At 53.4% G+C, this 18,157-nt stretch overlaps 1 protein-coding gene across 1 annotated transcript in view; it reads left to right on the forward strand.

Annotated features, from left to right (window-relative positions):
- Window positions 1-1,889: 1,889 nt before the first annotated feature.
- The window catches only part of SLC18A2 (solute carrier family 18 member A2), a 39,528-nt gene continuing 23,260 nt past the window's right edge, over window positions 1,890-18,157 (forward strand). The window contains exons 1-10 of the mRNA XM_039237304.1: window positions 1,890-1,972; window positions 2,394-2,529; window positions 3,907-4,255; window positions 13,481-13,539; window positions 13,815-13,898; window positions 14,236-14,328; window positions 15,113-15,202; window positions 15,322-15,365; window positions 15,437-15,497; window positions 18,045-18,140. Coding sequence (XP_039093235.1) covers window positions 2,409-2,529; window positions 3,907-4,255; window positions 13,481-13,539; window positions 13,815-13,898; window positions 14,236-14,328; window positions 15,113-15,202; window positions 15,322-15,365; window positions 15,437-15,497; window positions 18,045-18,140 — 997 coding nt within the window. The 5' untranslated portion in view covers window positions 1,890-1,972; window positions 2,394-2,408. The remainder of the gene's footprint in view (window positions 1,973-2,393; window positions 2,530-3,906; window positions 4,256-13,480; window positions 13,540-13,814; window positions 13,899-14,235; window positions 14,329-15,112; window positions 15,203-15,321; window positions 15,366-15,436; window positions 15,498-18,044; window positions 18,141-18,157) is intronic.

The following is an 18,157-nucleotide window of genomic DNA, read 5'->3' on the forward strand; positions in this document are numbered from 1 at the left end:
CAGATATGTATGGGGCATACATATTTTTAGAGGATTCTTTTGTGGGTATCAACAAAAAGTGCGGAGACCCTGTTGTGGGCTGCAGTGTTCCAGGTGTGGTGGCCGAGATCAGAGGGAGGAAGCGTTTTCCCCAGCGCCAGACGCCTCCAGCCGCTGGGCCAGAGTTGCTGTGCCCTCCTGAATGTACAGGCACCCCAAGAACAGCAGTTTTGCCTGCTTAGGCCATTACTGTCTCCCCAGCATCAACCTTAGTGCCTGGCACGTAGTAAGCACTCAGTAAGTACTTATTGGATGCATGAATGGCAGAGACACCAAGCTCTCACTTTGTGCACGGCCCTGTGTGAAGGGATTCCCATTTAATCTTCACCACACCCCTGCAGTCGGCCCAATTAGGATCCCCATTTTCAAGATGGGGAAACTAAGGCACAGAGAAGATAAATAATTTGCCCAAGGTCAAGTAGCAGAATGGGACCCAGGCATCCTTACAAGAGCCCTTAACTGTGACCCCGCTCTGCCCACGGGAGGATGGGGCCGAGCCTGATTCCTTGGGTTCTGAAACCCCGGGCACGTTGGGCACCACACGAGTGTGATACCCTTCCCTGCCTTCTCCCTGGCTCCCTCAGCTGCTCTCTCCTCCTAAGTGGCTTTCCTTCTCTCCTTGTTTAATATTTCAAGTGACACATCCTGGGACATCCCGGAGTCCCCATGTTACTGACCTACTTACTTATCCAACCATCTTTCTCACCCATTAAGCGCGGCATCGGGAAGGAAGCATGAGGGTGAAGGAGGGGAGAGAGAGCAGCGGGGGGCAGGGCACACATCACCTGTGCTGTGGGCAGCCTCTAGCTGACAGTAAGCCAGCACTAGCGACACAAGGCTGGGCTGCACTGTTAGGAGGCTGCAGCCGGGTAACTGATTCTCAGCGGCTTTCTAATGACATTGCTCTGGTTTCTTCCATCCCCTAGAAGGGTATCGGGAGCTCCAGCTAAGTCGGGGGACATCTGCCTGTTTCTCTTCTGCTTCTAAACTGGGTGGACTGGGAAATCAAAGGTGGGCTCTTACCCTGGGAAGTGAGGACGACAGCTGCCCATCACCCACCAACGGGCACTGTGCCTGTCTTCACCAGACTCCCGGGGCACCCCACTACAGCACACGGGGTCTGGGCCAGCTGCCCCCTCAGTCCTTTCACTGAGACGCCCGGCACCTTCCTGGTCTCTAGTGTCCTCTGTCCAGGGTGACATACTCCTGGTGGCCCCGGAGGCTCAGGCCCGCCGCTCCTACTTTCTGAGTCCTCCGCTCTAAGGCCTGGGGTCTCCACATCCCCCCGCTGTGGGGGTGACACTGAGAGTGTGTGTCCCCTTTCCCCCTGTTTCCACACCCCTTACCCGAGGGTACCCAAGGACCTGCGGATCAAAGACTCAAAGTAGGGGATGCTGAGTGGCTTCCCTCCGAAAGAGATCTGTCCCTGGCTCTCAACACCCTCTGACCCCCTCGCGGGGCTCATCCAGCAGCCTTCAGTTCCTCAGGGGCAGTGAGGCTCAGCGAGCAGCCGCAGCCGCTGCGTGGGGCCAGGTGAAAGCGCTCACCGACTCCTCATCTTGGCCCCTGACCTTAACCCCAGGGCCCTTGACGTCTCGCTGCGGCGGCCCTGACTTCTTCCCTTGGCGCTCCCCCTAACCCCGCCCCCCCCCCCCCCCCCCCCCCCCCCCCCCCCAGCACGGCAGCTCCGGATCCGGCACCGGCACCGGCGGGCGGCGGCGGGGAGCCGGGTTGGCCGGCGCTGGTCTGCGCGGGGGGCCGAGGCCGGGGCTGGAAGGTGACGCCCTCCCGCCCCCGTCGGCCGTGACGTCAGAGCCGGACCGGGTAAAGTGAGCGGCGGCGGCGCGGGGCGCGGGGCTGGCGACCGCTCCCCGGAGCCGCGCGGACGGGCGGAGCCCACGGCGCAGGGCAGGCAGCCGCGGGCGACCCCGAGGTAACGCGGGACCCGGTGCGGGGGCAGCGGGGGCCCGGCCGAGGGCGGGGAAGACCCCGAGGGGCGGGGGTCTCCGTCTCCGGGGCGGCCGGGGAGAGCCGGGGCGCAGGACGCGCGGGGCGCCTTCCGAGCGCTCGGAGGCAGGAGTGGGACCTCGAGGGCGGCGGAGAGCGGGACCACCCGCCCCCTCCCCGCCGGTCCCGGGTTCAGGACCCGACGCCGCTCGCGGGCATCCTCGGCCCGGAGCGCAGGTGTCCTCGAAAACGCACCCGCCGCAGGTGACCCGAGGGTGGGACGCCCGTGCGCGCGGCTCGGCTCGGGGACCGCTCCTTCTGCCCGGGGCGAGGTGGGAGCGCTGCGGGTGCGGGGAGCCCCCGGCCCGCCGCCGCCCCTCGCCCCTCACCCCTCGCCGCGCCCTCAGCCCGGCCCCGGAGCCATGGCCCTGAGCGACCTGGCGCTGCTCCGCTGGCTGCTGGAGAGCAACCACTCGCGGAAGCTCACCCTGTTCATCGTGTTCCTCGCGCTGCTGCTGGACAACATGCTGCTCACGGTCGTGGGTACGTGCGCCCCTCCGCGGGTCCCCCTGCCCTGGGTGCCCCACCCGCCCGGGCGCGCCCCGGGAAAGTTGCAGAACGCGCGTTGCAAAAATACATCACCCTCCACTCCCCCGGGTCTGCCGCGCTGGGCGACTCGCAGCCGCGCTTTGTGGCTTCGTTTTCCTGGTGGTCAGGTCAAAAAATGTGACATCTGTTAAGACCCAGAACTTGTGTTTCCTCCTGATAACTTCCTGCTCCCCCGCTGCCTCCGTTGACCGCGATGAAAAAGATTTCTAGGAAGAGCTAGCAAGTCGCAGGGCTCGAGATAACGTTGATAATGAGATAAAACGTTGCAATAGTTACTATGCAAACCAACAAGGTGGGTTCACAGTTTGGAGTAACATTTAAAGGATCAAGTCAGCCTCTCTCCCCGCAAAGAAAGGAAACGATTTTTCAATATGTTGTATCAGTGCATGGTTAGGACCTTTTCAAGAACAATTTGAACAGTATTGGTTTTAGTCTTTTTCCTGTAATGGCTTTTTGAAAGGCTAATTAAAATCCAGGTCTCTTAATTAGCCCTATCAACGGCGAAGTATTTGGTATGCTTTTCCTTTAAAGATGCCCACAGTTTTAATGAATAATTTTCTTTTTAGTTTGCATTCCCCCCGGGTGGGTTATTCCCCTTCTCTCCCCTTGCGGATTCCCCCCTGTAGGATTTTCGGGATTATCAGAGTCCTAGGGATCATCGGACTTCAGAACAGCCTCGCTTCTCTTTTGTCTTCAGTGCTCTGTGGGCTCACAGGTGCTTTTACATCACTTTTTTTCTTTGCCTCTGTGGAAGTCTCCGGAATTTCTACATCTTCCCGGTTGTATGAAAAATCGCAGACTCCCACTCAGGTAATAGAAAGATGATGCGGGCCCGTTGCAATCTCCAAACTATTCCTCTTCCTGTGAGGTTATTTTTCCCCAAGACACAGAACGAAGTTGAGGTTTCTATTTCCTCGATTCATTCGTTTGAAGGTTCGAGTCTCTCCCTGAGGAGCTCTCGTCGATCCCAGGTCAGCACTGGGCAGAATCCCGACCCCATTGTGCTTTCCTAAAATATTCCTGTAAGGGAGCCGTGTAATGAGAAACCCCACACAGGACAAGAAGGGCACCCTGGGCCGGTTGCTTCCGCACAGTCGCTGGCTCAGAGGGCAGGCGGAGTGCTCCCAGCCTCCGGGGGCTGTGTGCTCTCTATCCGGAGCTCTGCACTATGAGATGCCTCCACGGTCCGGGCAGGGGGCCCGTCACAGGGGCAGTTTGGCATTTGAGGGGACCGTCGTTTTGCTGTCGATTGTCCTGATGACAGGTGGCTTCTGTGCAGCCACGACCTTCCCGTTCTGCTTTTGTCCCTAGTCCCTATCATCCCGAGTTACCTGTACAGCATTAATCACGAGAAGAACGCCTCAGAAATCCAGACAGCCAGGCCAGTGCTCACGGAGTCTACCTCAGGCAGCTTCCAGAGCATCTTCTCTTACTATGACAACTCCATCATCGTCACCGAGAACGGCACCGGAGGGACTCCGGGGCCGCTGCCCACGGCCCCCACACAGCACACGGTGACCAACACGTCCGCTGCGCCTTCTGACTGTCCCCGTGAAGACCGATATCTCCTGAATGAAAACGTGCAAGTCGGCCTGCTGTTCGCCTCGAAAGCCACAGTCCAGCTCCTCACCAACCCCTTCGTAGGACTGTTGACCAACAGGTAGGCTCTGTTATTTTGTCCAAGGAGGCGCCTGTTTATGCCGGTCTCCAGGTCCTTTCTCTTTGGGATTCTGTTTCTCCTTCATTTATCAGAATGTGGGAAAGCAGGGGTGGGCGAGCGGGGGTGTGGGAAAGCAGGGGTGGGCGAGCGGGGGAGAAGCCCCGCCTCCTCCCCCTCTGTGTTTCATTCCTTCCTGTGATTCCTCCCTCGTGTTCCACCTCTTCGTTGCCCCGTCTCTTAGAAAGTAAGAAAATATTAAAACAGAATAAAGAGGCCCTCCCCAGGTGGGAGAGCGCTGATTCCGCCTAAATGCCACATGGCATTAGTGCATTTGTCAGAATCGCCCTTGGGCGGCAGGAACTACCCCTGTGGCCACCATGGCCTCCTCATTGGCTTCTGTGTGCCACACGGCTTTGTGTTTTCTTCTTACCCTGGTCGTTTGCTTCTGCATAGAAGGCCAAGGTGGTTTGCCTTAGAGCTGGTGTGCTGAAGGGTCAAGATGGCCAGGGAGAGGGTGGGAAAGACCAGTGATCCTGCCGCAAAGACGGGACCCTTAGCTCACGCCGAGGCCACGGGTAGTGTAAACAGCCCCCTTGCCAATTACTGAGCTGTGTCCATGTGCACAAAGAGAAAAGAATTGAGCCTGTTTTCTGGGTAAGTCAAACCAACCACTAATGCCCTAGATAATGCCCAAGCTAGCTTTCTTTCATTCTGGATGTTCTGGATGGTGTTGGGGGACCCACCTCGTTTTGAATAATTGTTCACATCCCTGCTGTCGGGGGCCATCCAGCAAGTATCCTTCTGTAGCCCAGCGGACCCAGCTCTGCCTGGTATATCGGGTTCTCAGAAGCATAGGATGGGGCACTTGCAGAGAAAGGGAGGAGGCAGTCCCTGAAGGTGTCAGCTGCAAAGAGGGAGAGCTGGTACCGTGTGAGTGATGGGGGTCGACTGCCGTGTAGACGTTGTAGCCCGAAAGGCAGAAATGCAACAAAACAAAACAAACTCCCAAAAAACACAGAAACAAAAAAACTCAAACAAAAACCAAAAAAACGGTAGAGTGGGGAGTGCCTGGAATCCTGCTTGTAAACCAGGCCCAGACGCATGAGCAGAGACCAGGATTACAGCTGGAAACGAGAACGTAGGACAGTGGGAATAAGGAAGGTAGAGCAAGGCTATAAGGGGCCCTGAGCCAGGCCAAGGGAGGAGGGGGGTTATGTTGGTGTTTCGGGGGGAGGTAGCCCCTGGGAGCCACTAGAGGTTCCAAAGCCAAGTTGAAGAGTCTGTGAACCATGCAAGCTGGGATTGGGGACATCATCACGTTTCTTTGGCCTGGCGTAGGGGCGCAGGCCCAGCTCCCTAATCTGCAGGGCTTTGTTCAGATATCATGAAGCGTTTCAACATTGTAACAACAGAGCATTAAAGCAAGTACGGGGCCCGGGGCCAACTCTGGGGCAGGGAAGAGGCAGCTGTGGGTGAGGGGGCCTGGGGTGGTGGCAGGGGCTTAGATCTGACCTCGCCTCGCCCCATCCCCTGCCCTCCCCTCCCGTCCTCACCCCATCCCCTGCCCCAGGCTGCCCTCGGACACACATAGGGTGCTGGTCACATCCCCAAAGGCAGTTGGAGGGAAAAACATTTTATGCTTTTGCAGTTTGTCTCTCTGGATTGGGTAGCGCCGTTGAATACATTTTCATGATCCCAGGCCGTGTCCAGCCCTCCCGTGTCCAGCGATATTATGAAGCTGCCACATAAAATCTACCAGGCAAGTTAACCTGGCAAGGACAGGTGCTCTGTGAGCCCACCCAGGAACACCGTCAGCAAGGCACCATTTCCCTTTCTTCTTTTTTTTCCTGTTTATTTCTGAGAGAGAGAGAGAGAGAGAGAGAAAGAGAGAGAGAGAGAGAGACAGCCTGAGCAGGGGAGGGTCGGAGAGAGAGGGAGACACAGAATCTGAAGCAGGCTCCAGGCTCTGAGCTGGCAGTCAGCACAGAGCCCGACGCGTGGCTCGAACCCACGAACCGCGAGATCATGACCTGAGCCGAAGTCGGACGCTTAACCGACTGAGCCACCCAGGAGCCCCTCCCTTTCTTCTTCAGTGGGAAAACCAGACAGACCTCGGTAGTTGGGTTGTGTTTCTCTCTGTTCTCCGCCCTAAGAGTGCTGCTTTAAAAATGCATCTGGTGTAATTACAGAAAATGTCTCCGGGTTTTGTATTCTGAGAAAGCAAACAACTCAAATCCTATATGAGGAAAATTAAGGACCTGACTGTCATGCCTGGCCAATCACTTGACCACGGATATTCCTAGCTGTACGGTGTGATACGGTCCTTCGAACCTCAGCTGAGATGATGTGTTGCAGTCTTCCAAAGGCAAATGTGAAAAGCTTTTTTAAAAATCCTATTATTTTAAATGTTTCATTATTTATTTTTGAGAGAGCGAGAGAGAGAGACACACACACAGCCTGAGCAGGGGAGGGTCAGAGAGAGAGAGGGAGACACAGAATCCGAAGACAGGCTCCAGGCCCTGAGCTGTCTGCATTAGAGCACAACACGGGGCTTGAACCCCACAAACTGTGGGATCGTGACCTGAGCTGAAGTCGGACACTTAACCGACTGAGCCACCCAGGTGCTTCTAAAAATCCTATTGTTTTTAATGCTCTGCTCGTGCCATGGGGAAGAAGCTTATTTAAAGCCCATGAGACCTTTCCCCTATTAAATAGTCCAAATGCTTTGATGTTGTTGCCACCCAGGACTCCTATTTGGGGCTCAAAAAATAAAAAGTCTTTCCAAGAGAAACCTAATTTACCTTAGCGGGGAGAGAGAACATGCATGTTGTGAGCAGGGGAGGGCAGATGGAGAGGGGGAGAGAATCTTAAGCAGGCTCCACGCCCAGTATGAAACCCAACATGAAGCTTGATCACACGACTGTGAGATCACAATATGAGAGGAAAGCAAGAGTCAGACACTGAACTGATTGAGCCACTCAGGCATCCCAGAGCATGAGATGGGGAGAGGGGCAGAGGAAGAGAGAGAGAGAAAGTGAGAGAGAGAGAGAGAGAAAGAGAGAGAGAATCTCAAGGAGGCTCCATCCTGTGACCTTGGGATCGTGACCCAAGCCCAAATCAAGAGTCAAACACTCAACCCACTGAGCCACCCAGTTCCCCACTCCTCCAGTCTATTCTTTTTTTTTTTTTTAATATTTTTATTTATTTCTAGGAGAGAGAGAGAGACAGTGTGAGCCGGGGAGGGTCAGAGAGAGAGGGAGACACAGACTCTGAAACAGACTCCAGGCTCTGAGCTGGCAGTCAGCACATGGCCCGACGTGGGGCTCGAACCCACAAACCGCAAGATCATGATCTAAGCGAAAGTCAGACGCTTAACCGACTAAGCCACCCAGGTGCCCCTCCTCCAGTCTATTCTTATGATGAGTAATCCACTTTGCAATTTAGGGCAAAATTTTAATCCCTAAGGGTCCCCTCCACTCCCCACACCCCCACTCCCCCCCCCCCACTCCCCAGCAAATTTAAAAGCCCTCCTCTAGGTCTGTCTTGTGACATGGATATGCAAACAAACTGTATATTTGATGTTGTATGTAGCATGAACTCTGCTGTCCCTCCAAAATGATCATGATTGGTATATCTTCCAAGCCGGGAGGCATGCGTTTTGGGGACTTGTGGCGTTTCTGGGCACTCCGCAGCTCTGCTCAGAGGAGCGATACGTTCCACTTCCCTTTACGGAACTTGTGAGCTGCTGCAAATAGTCTTCTGATGTAATTTGTGCCAATCGCATCTTCAATTACGAACAAGATGTGTGACTCACATTTTCGGCGTTGTAAACAAGTGCTTTTAAAATGGCACATTACAGTTGGTTAATGTGTTTCTGATTAAAGAAGGTGGAGTTAAGCATGGGCACCAGAGCCTGATGATGCTTCAGCGGGGCCTTTGGGGCCAGGCCTGCCATTTTATAGGCAGAGGAGTTTGCCACGCAGGAAGAGAAAGCGACTGCCCCTGGCGACAGACAGCAGGGCTAAAGCCAGTGTCCAGACTCTCTGTCTGGGTGACTTCCTCCCTTCCTGTTCCTTCCACTTGCTTCGTGTTGTGTAGTTTTGACATTCAGCTACTGAGAATCAACAGTGCGGGTCAAGACTCTGCTCTTCTTGTGTCTTTTGGGCTCCCTCTGGTTGTACCAGGCTGAGCTAGGGAAAGCCCAAACAGTGGGTTGTTGATGGCTATTTTCAATCCTCTGGCAGGGAGTTTAGACAAAACTAGCCTGGTTTCTTGGACGTAGACCCTCCATCGTGTCCCCAGCCCCAGAAAAATCTCTCTTTCCAGCCCTGGCTGATCTGGCCCAGCTTGCCGGCCTCTCTGCGGTGCACCCCCATGGACGGGGGGAGCTACCAGGAGGCTGGCTGGAGCCACTCCTTTCTAGAGCCTCTTGCTGCAGGCAGGACCTACTCGTCACATGTGTTACCGCCTGGACCCTCCCATTCGAGTTCAGGATGCCGCTGTAGGAGTGACCTTTATGGGTGGGCGATATGAGACGCAAGCTGCCTGTCGGTTGCTTTACATGTTGGGTAAGAGCCCTCATTCCAAACCCAGCAAGTAAAGCACGACTGTTCATGAGAAACGTGCGTGTGTTCATTGGGCTGCCCGTATCGATCTACGCAAGTCTTGATTTCACTTAGCGTCAGGGCCCATAGTTTTTACTGTAAAACAGGTGACCAGAGAGGGAGCAAACTTGATTTTGGCAGGCGTACTGATCACATTTCCAGCAACGCACTGTCCAAAGCCTGCAGGTGCCTTGGATGACTTGATTTTTATTTTTTATTTGTTTGGAGCTCCTATGACTTGTTTTAGAATTCCAGTTTACTGACTTCATGATTGCCGTTGCGTGTAAGAGGGAGGGGTAGCGGCAGCTGTTACCGTCTGCCCCACGAGTGGATTTTAGGCATATGAAGACTTAAAGGGGATGTGTCAGGCCGGCAAACCATGTAAAAACAGCTTTATGTAGCTCTCCATAAATCCGGTTAAGAATGTGGCTACGTTCTTCACTTGGTTCACATGGAGCTTCTATATACAGTGGCTGCAGCTTGAGAACTGAAAGAAATTCCGGATGCACGGGACCCACGGCTGGGGAAAGAGTTAACTTCAGGTGCCTGGGGACAGCTCCCTTGGCCGCCTCCTTAGCTTGTCAAGGTCTCAGTGGTCTGCTTTTTATCAAGCCAGCATCAGTGGCTTAATTTATTTCCATAGTTACCTAGTATATTTGAAAGCCCGTTATTTGTCCTCACAAATCTTAGCTAACATCTGAACGACGAGAAGGAAGCCACAGGGCATGAAGTCTCTATAGAACATACAGTGGTAATTTTTTTTCTTTCTTTAGCCTCAGCCCATTGGTCTGAAGTGGGTTTTGTGGGAATGAGCAGTGACCTTTTCAGTTTCTTCGTGGATGGGAAAACCAGCTCGTCTGGAAAGGGCTCTCCCATCCTAGATGTTGTTAGGATGGTGTGATGGAGCCTTCGCTTCTCAAATGCAGAGAGGCTGGTAGTGGAATCAGGTGTTTCTCATGGGAGCAGAGCCCCCTCCCCCCATTGTCCCCTGTGCCAGGGAACAGGGGTCCTACCCCCCCAAAGAAAGAAGTCCAGGGCTCACCTAACTTCCTGTGCGCATCTAATAGCTGAAAAAGACAGACCTAAGGACTCAACCTAAGAATGTTGTTTTATTTACAAATGACCGTTAACTTCCTAGTACGTCTTAGCCTGTGAATCATTCTGTTTACTAACGCTCACTTCCTGTACCACCTTTTAAAAGGTAATCAAAAAGGGAGATGTCACCTCTGTCCCTTCTGGGTCCCCTGCTTTGTGTCCTTCCCATTGTGCTTTTCCAGGGCAGAGAGAGCCTAGGTTTGAACAGGCCTGAGAATGGAGGTTTGCAGCAGGCTCTATGGCAAAGAGAAACTAGTTATTAAAGAAAAAAAGTATTGATTTTCAGTGATGATTTAGGGAATATGGAGTTTCTCCACTGTGCGTAGGTATATATAACGATCATAACTTTTATCGCTTGGTGCTTTTGTCTAGGGATTCAATATATGACTTTTAGTCTTATTCCAATTAGATTAACTGCTCCCTGATGCTCTATAGAGGATGACTGGCTGGGATGACGCATGAGGGGATAGTAATGGGATATTTTGTTAAAGGTTTGCTGCCTCAGATCTAGCTCCGCTTAGCACGGAGAGAAGAGGCTGACTCAGATGTTCATGGCTAATGTCAGCTGAGTCTCTATCCATTTAGGAGACATTGTGAGGGAAGAGAAATGGCACTGTGGATCTGCCCATCACTCAGGGACCCTGGGGCATTAGACAACTCTCCTTCAGAGGTGGGTGTTCAGGGAGCCAGAAGAATTTGAGGGGGAGGGGTCCAATATCTGCCCACTGTGCGCTCCTGGCTTGGGGCTGAGCCCCAGGGGGAAGGGTGCTCCCAGATTGCTCAGCTTGCTCTGCAACCGTGGTGAGCTCTCTGAACCTCCGCTTTCTCATCCAGCATGAGGGTTTGGACTGGCCAGCCTTTGAGTTTCCTTCTAGTTTTGCCATTTGGTTATTCCATACATGCTTCACTAAAATCCCCCCAAAACAGTAGCTGCGGTGTTTTTACAGAAAACACAGCACCTGGGCTTGGTAAAAAGAATCCTACGTAAGCATGTATCTCTGTGGGTACGAAGCCATCTGGTGTTCAATGAAACCGTGGACCATCCATTTCCGGCTCACCGGGTGTGAGCCTGTGCTCTTGTAACAGGCATTGCCGCCAAAGTGTACGCCAGCAGGATACGCCCATTACCCTGAATGTGGGGCAAGTTATGTAAGTTCCCTAACCCTCATTGTAGCCATCCGAAAAATGGGGATAATGCCAGCGACCTCAGGGACCTGCAGTGGGAATCGCAAGTGACCCGCTCGCTAGCCCCCTACTTACAGTCTTCGAGAAAGCCAGGGTCTCCTGGTGAGAAGCTACTCCAGATGTGTCCTGCCAGGTGACCTGGGGCCGTTACCAGGCTGCAGACTGAGCGTAGTTTCACTGGTATTCCAGCAGCTTCGACAAAGATCCTGTTTTCCAGGCAGTATCCTGTAAGGGGGTGAGAAGCCTTTTATTCCAGGGCGGCTACAAGTATTGCCAGTATTCCATTCTTCCCCCGAGATGTGCAGGAGCTGCAGAGAGAAATGAACTGAACTGCTCGTGAGGTCTCCTCTCTGAGCCTCCTGGAAGTTTCTTTATTCAGTATCCAGGAGTGCCACTGTGTAGGACTTGGGTGTTGGGAGTGGGGTTCTTTTGCCCATGTGAATAAAGAGCACAGAGCAGTCGGCTGCAGGTTAGTCGAGATTAGAGGACCTGCCCTTGGAAGGCATCCGGAACTGCAGTCTAACCCCGGTGTCTGTCCTGGTTTGCTTGATCGGCTCTGAGCCCCGCCTGGTGCATCACAAGCTCAGCTCAGGTCATAGAGGGTGACTTTGGGCATGGGATTGTGCAGGGAGAGTGGTCTGGAAATCTGGCATGATTTCAATTTGCTACCTGTATTTTTGCTACTTGTATTCTTTTGCTACGTAGTTTCTGGAGTGCATGAAGCAGTTTACAAAAAGAAAAAAGGGGGTGGGGTGGGGAGTATGACTAGGATCTTTTGGAAAAGTTCTATTTAAAGCCATATTTGTCCTTTCTGGGTGAGAGAGGGGAGGGGAAGTTTGTAGGAAAGCGCTCTGGAATGAATGAGGTGACCACAAGTGAAGTTAGCCCTGGGACATTTGGCAAGTCACTTCCTCGTGCCTCAGTTTCCTCATCTGTAAAGTGGGGAGGTGGTCACCTGCCCTTACCAAATCATTGAGCCAAAGGGTGTAAGTGCTTGGAGAATCGAATGTAACTTTATTTAATTAGATAAACTTTAAAACGTTTTTTTTTTTATCTTGAGAGAGAGGGAGATAGAGCAAGTGCACACACGAGCGAGTGCATGCGCAGGGGAGGGGAAGAGAGAATCCCAAACAGGCTCCATGCTGTCAGTGCAGAGCCCGATGTGGGGCTTGATCTCACGAACTTTGAGACCATGACCTGAACTGAAACCAAGAACTGGATGCTTAACCAACTGAGCCACCCAGGTACCCCGAGTGTGACTTTAAAAAAAGTTATTGTCTCCATGATTTTTTAGTTAAGCCTGGAATATAAGAGCCCTTGGGACCCAGGACTCCTTGGTCCTCATTTGGTGCTTCCCATGATCCAGAGGGTCTAGAGCTGGAGGGAAATGAAGCTGGAGATACTCTGGGCTGTTGTGGGTTGACACACACTCAGCCAGCGTTGCACACCCCCCCCCCCCGCCCCCGCTGGGGCAGTAGGGGCCAGGATGCTGCCTTCACTCTCCACTCTCCTGTCCCATCCATATGTCAGGAGCCAAGCAGCCTGCTTACTGTGCAGCAACAGAGCAGAAAGAAGGAACAGAATAAGGGAGGAAACAGTTTCTCACCCACCCTCTATGTCCCAGGTGCCTGGTAGCAGTTTCTCACCCATATCTCCTTGTTTCCTCGCCCCAGTGCTGGGAGGGGGGCAGAGGGAGGCTTGCTTGGCTTACATGCCCAGCCAGGGGGATGATGCCAGAGCCAGGGCCTCCCCGCTGTCCCCCTGACGGCAGGGCCCTGTATGGACAGTGGTTCGTTCATAGCGACAATTGGGATGTTGAATTTTTACACTGGCCGCGAGGCACAGTCTTCTGAGGCTGGCCTCACTGGGGTCAACGCCGAGATAGACTTGAACATTTTCTTGCATCTTAATGCCTCTCCAGTGTAGTGCCCTCGTCTCCACTGCCAGTTGAATCACTTGATGACCTTTTAGTAGAATCATTTGATTGCCGTTGTCCCTTTGGAGAAGCTCTAGCAAAGACCGTAATTAAAGATTAAAAAAAATGATGGAAACCGGGGCTGTGTATTTTAGACACGTTCTGCTTCACTTGCCAATATTGCGTTAACATTTATTCCAGAGAAATTTCCGTGCGGAGTGACAGTCCTTCAATGGATTCGCATTCTGAGACAGTCAAACACAAAAAGGTCACATAGGAAGCGCCAACGATATGAATTTTTAGAAAAGTCTACCCAAGCTTTATCCGTGTGCTCCCACAGGGTAGGCAGGAGAGATGTGGCGTAAAGCCGTAAGAAAATACAGAGCCGTCACCAGATGTTCCTCATGGTTCTGTTCTGTTTTGCAGAATTGGCTATCCAATTCCGATGTTTGCTGGATTCTGCATCATGTTCGTGTCAACCATTAGTAAGTGTCGGATGTTTGCCTCGTGCATGTGGGTCACGGGATGGGCTCAGAGGACCACGCACTGGGAACTGAGGACACCACTCCGGGGTGGGGGCTTTGTGTGTCAGTGGCAGAAGTGTGTGGGGGGGGGGTCAGTAGAGCTGTTCATGGCCCAGAAGCACAGTGTGGTTGATGGGGAAACACGCCACTGGGTTCAGGGATGGTTTCCCAGTGCCCCTGAGAGCGGCATGGTCACAGCCTTGGGCTGACGTGTGGCCGGGCCGCTCCCTCGGCAGTGTTCGCCTTCTCCAGCACCTACGCCTTCCTGCTCATCGCCAGGTCGTTGCAGGGCATCGGCTCTTCCTGCTCATCCGTAGCTGGTACGTGTGCAAATACCCAAGGAAGCCATTCCCCGGGGAGGGGGTGGGAGGCTTCCGTCTGTTGAAGAGGCTGCCAGCCTTGCCCTGGCTGGCCAGCCCCTTGGACAATTAGCTGGAACGACGTAGGGAATCAAGGTATTAGTTGTGGTGCTTGGGGAGGGGTTCTTAGGAAGGACGCTGCTGCTTTCCTTTGGATTCTGCCACGTCTTCCCTTTCTGGGAACCTGACGGGTCTGGGAGATTGCAAGTCTGGGCCAGAGAGGGCAGGCAAGTCACGGGTTATTGGTTTTTGGGCTCGCTGCACAGCTTGGCTATTGAGCACTTCTTGTCCTGTTTAGGGATGGGCATGCTGGCCAGCGTGTACACGGATGACGAAGAGAGAGGCAACGCCATGGGCATCGCACTGGGAGGCCTGGCCATGGGGGTCCTAGGTGGGCAGGAGCCACCCGGAGGCAGCCTGGGGGGAGGGGCTGGCGGGCACTGGAGGGCGCGATAGCGCTCCCTGAGTCCACGCCAGGTCTGTTCGTGCTGACGGACTCCGCCAGCTGCCACCCTTTTTTTCCCCTACTCTCACAAAGCCTTTGAAAACTGGTGGGAGGCTGTGGGCTCCTCTGCCTCCACCCCCGAACCTGCTGGGTGACCCTGGGCCCAGATGGAAATGAAGGCTGGTACGGGGTGGTCTGCCAGGATCCTTCTTCTTGCACTTTCTCTGAGTTGCCATGCCACCTGAGGACCTTCCTCCCTTCCAAGTCTACTGTCCCCACCCGCCCCGGCTGCCCCTCCCCGGCCAAGGGACAGATGTCTTCCCTGAGAGGAAGTTTGCATCCTTTCCCTTGTTGGATGCATATCCGGCCTTCGTTTAGGAGCCCAGAGTTGTGTGTCTGCTGGTTTATAAGGAGCGAAGTCCTCACAGACGCACTGTCCTGTGCTCCGTGAGCAGCACAGCAGTGTGTGGCCCGGGGCTGGCTTCTCTCTGGTCTTTACTTTGTGGGTGCCTCGTCTACACTGTTGCCCATGTCTCAGGTGTAAAACAGCTCAGAGGAAGTTGCCAGGGCAACTTGAAACCACTGAATGGAATGTAGGGCAGCCACCCCTAATAGGTTGTGGAACAAAGTGCGAACTCAAGAAACAAACGGATGGTTACGGTGGAGCAGGGGGTGGCGGGCGACATCTGTCGCAGGGCCTGGCACCGGCCCCTCTCTCTCTTCCTTGCAGTGGGCCCCCCGTTTGGGAGTGTGCTGTACGAGTTTGTGGGGAAGACCGCCCCGTTCCTGGTGCTGGCTGCTTTGGTGCTCTTGGATGGAGGTGAGTCCACCTGGGTACCTTGGCTGTGATCCCGGTGGCTGTGACCTGTGTCAGCAGGTGATTCATGTCAGCAGGTGCTGGGAGTCACACCTCTTATCTTTTTTCTCCCCATCTTGTAGCTATTCAGCTTTTTGTGCTCCAGCCGTCCAGGGTGCAGCCAGAGGTAAGCCCCCGGGGAAAGAGGGTGACACGGCGGTCCCATCAGCTCTTATAACTCCTGATTTTTGTTTACAGAGCCAGAAGGGGACGCCACTGACCACCCTGCTGAAGGACCCCTACATCCTCATTGCCGCAGGTAGGGCTTCCCCCAGGTCTCCCTAGTTCTTCTCAGCCAAAGGGTGGTGGGGAGGGGTGGATGGAGAGAATCAGAGTTCACTTGGCTGCTGGAAACATTGAAACATGAAACGCAAAGACGTATCCACGACCCCAGGAATAGCTATCTCCTATCATTAATTTCTGACACTCAGCCAAGTTCCTTTACTGGTTTTTATTTGGAGCAAATATGTCTGGGGCACGGAGATGCCCTGCCGCGGAGGTTTGTTTGTGTCAGCGGCCATCATGGTTTGGCCTCGAACTTCCGGAGGGAGTCCGTGGCCTCACTGTGGGCACTGTAGGTGGGTGGCTGATTCACCAGGTGAGTATGAATAGAGGCTGACAGCAGAGGCCCAGAGGGCCCAGGGGACAGGTCCCTCCTTGCAGAGCGGGCACCCTGTGCAGCACCAGAGAGGGCGGCCGGAGGACCCCCTTTGGCTACAGAAGGTCCCATGTTTGGGTTCTTGGCCTAGATGGGCTCAAAGGAAGCCCTGGGGTCCTGTGACTTGTTAGGAGGATAATGGGTCTCATTCATCCAAAAGACTGTCCGCCCAGGAGCATCTGTCTCAGTGACACAGGCCTTGGCTGCCTAACAGGGGACCAACCTTACATTGCCTGGGCCTTGAGACTGGTCAACAGAGGCCCTTGGGGACGGGTCAGGAGACGGCAGCCCTGAAGTGTGGCATCAGACGCCATCACGGTTGTATTTGTCTAAGCCGTGGCCACGAACACTGGTGGGGCTGAGATCTAGCTGAACAGGACGCATACCTACCCAAGAACATTCCAGTTTAGCCTTTTTCAAACCCCATGCTGGCTTTGTGTAAACCTCCTGCTGCTGGATTTGGTTGGGGGGGGCCCTGGTCTAGACCCCCTCCACCGTGCCCACTGGCCAAAGGGTTGTAAACCTGGTGTGGTGACGTCCTTGTGCGGGGGACCTCTCTGTGCCCCCATCAAGATGGTCCCCAAGCCTGGATGCCTATAGAGCCCTGGGGTGAGGGTGTGTGTGGGGAGAGTGGGACTCCCTGCCGCCCGCCCGCCACAGGCTTTCTTTGACCCTCACTGTCTCACTCTGACTCAGGAAGGAAAGACACCCAGCACCGAATGTCAGGCTACCACACTTCCAGGCAGCCTTGACTTGGGGAGTGGGGGGCCAGGCAGTATCTTATTTGTTCTGGTGGGATTCTAACTTCTGACGGTGACTGAGTGGTGACACAGGCCTGTGCTGTTGAAAGAAGATTTTCTTTCTTACATTTCCTGAGAAAAGAAGGCATCCATTGCCAATCAGGGCCACATAGGGAAGCCCCAGGTTTGGTGGGGGGTTTGCGTGGGGGAGAAAGGGGTGGTGGGGGGAGACCTAGGTCAGAGCCTTTCTTGGGGTTTGCATGGGAAGAACAAGGCAGGGCTGGGGAAACAGCCTAGGGTGGGCAGGCTTTGGAGCCTGGGAACTGTCCCTGCTTGCTGGGTGTCTGGCCCTAGATGGATTTAGGGTGGGGGTGTCCGCGTGCTGTGTGAGAGGGAGACAAGGGGTTCAGAGTTCGGGCCCTGGGTTTCAGGGGAGACAGAACGTGTCGATTTGGTCCAGATTAATAGACAGCAAAGAGAGAAATGACAAATCGAGGAGGACAGCAGGTAGGTGAGGGGATCAGTTCAGTATCATCTCTCTGTTCCAACGGTCACGTCCCAAAACATGAGGAAACCTTTCTGCATTACGTGAGCACCTTAATCACTGCTGCACAGTGTCCTTTGAATCAGGATTCCAGCAAATTAGAGGTTCACGGGGACACAGAACTGGAAGCTCCCAGCACGGTGAGGAATGGTGCTGTGCATTTTTTTCCCGATGGTTCTACATTTCACGAAGGGTTCTGGTTAACAGATACTGGCTATTTGCAAAGATAGCCTGTATGTATAGTTGATTTACTAAAAAAAAAAAAAAAAAAAAAAAATCCCTCAACAGCCCATCTGTACTGAACGCACCAGATTTTGGGGCATCCCAGGGGCATCTTTAGAAATGTCTGTATTCATTGCACAGTAGAATTTAGGTGCAGAAACCTCCAGTTGCTGGAGTCTGTGTATGGTCTGGAAGTGGCCCACGTGGCTGGCTGGCCTCAAGCAAGTTCCTTTGTTAATAAATGAGAACTCCTCCTTCATTAATAAGTTGGGATGGTTAACCTAATGACCTCTGAGTCTCCCTCCAATTCCTTTATGATTTTGGGATGCTATTTTGAAAAAAATTTTTCTTAATAGTTTGTTTAAATTTAATGCTTAATTTTCATTAGTATTTATTTAATATTTATTATTTAATAATAAAATTAACGATGATGACAAACCATCGTTGATCAAGAGGTTGATAAATCCAACCTCTTCACTATCCCCTTGACCTGTGATTTATCTTTTTCTTATAAAAGTCGACATTCTGGGTATCTAAGGGGGTTGTTCTGGCTGTGGGCATGTGGGGTTTAACTGCATAGGGGACCTAGGGGACACTCAAGACCCAAAACAGAAGCATACTAACCCTCTTCCTCCCTTAAAGGCTCCATCTGCTTTGCAAACATGGGGATTGCCATGCTGGAGCCAGCCCTGCCCATCTGGATGATGGAGACTATGTGTTCCCACAAGTGGCAGCTGGGTAAGAACTTGAGTGGG

This window comes from Hyaena hyaena, unplaced genomic scaffold (genome assembly GCF_003009895.1).
Source record: "Hyaena hyaena isolate Hyena2069 unplaced genomic scaffold, ASM300989v1 scaffold_124, whole genome shotgun sequence".
Taxonomy (NCBI): domain Eukaryota; kingdom Metazoa; phylum Chordata; class Mammalia; order Carnivora; family Hyaenidae; genus Hyaena; species Hyaena hyaena.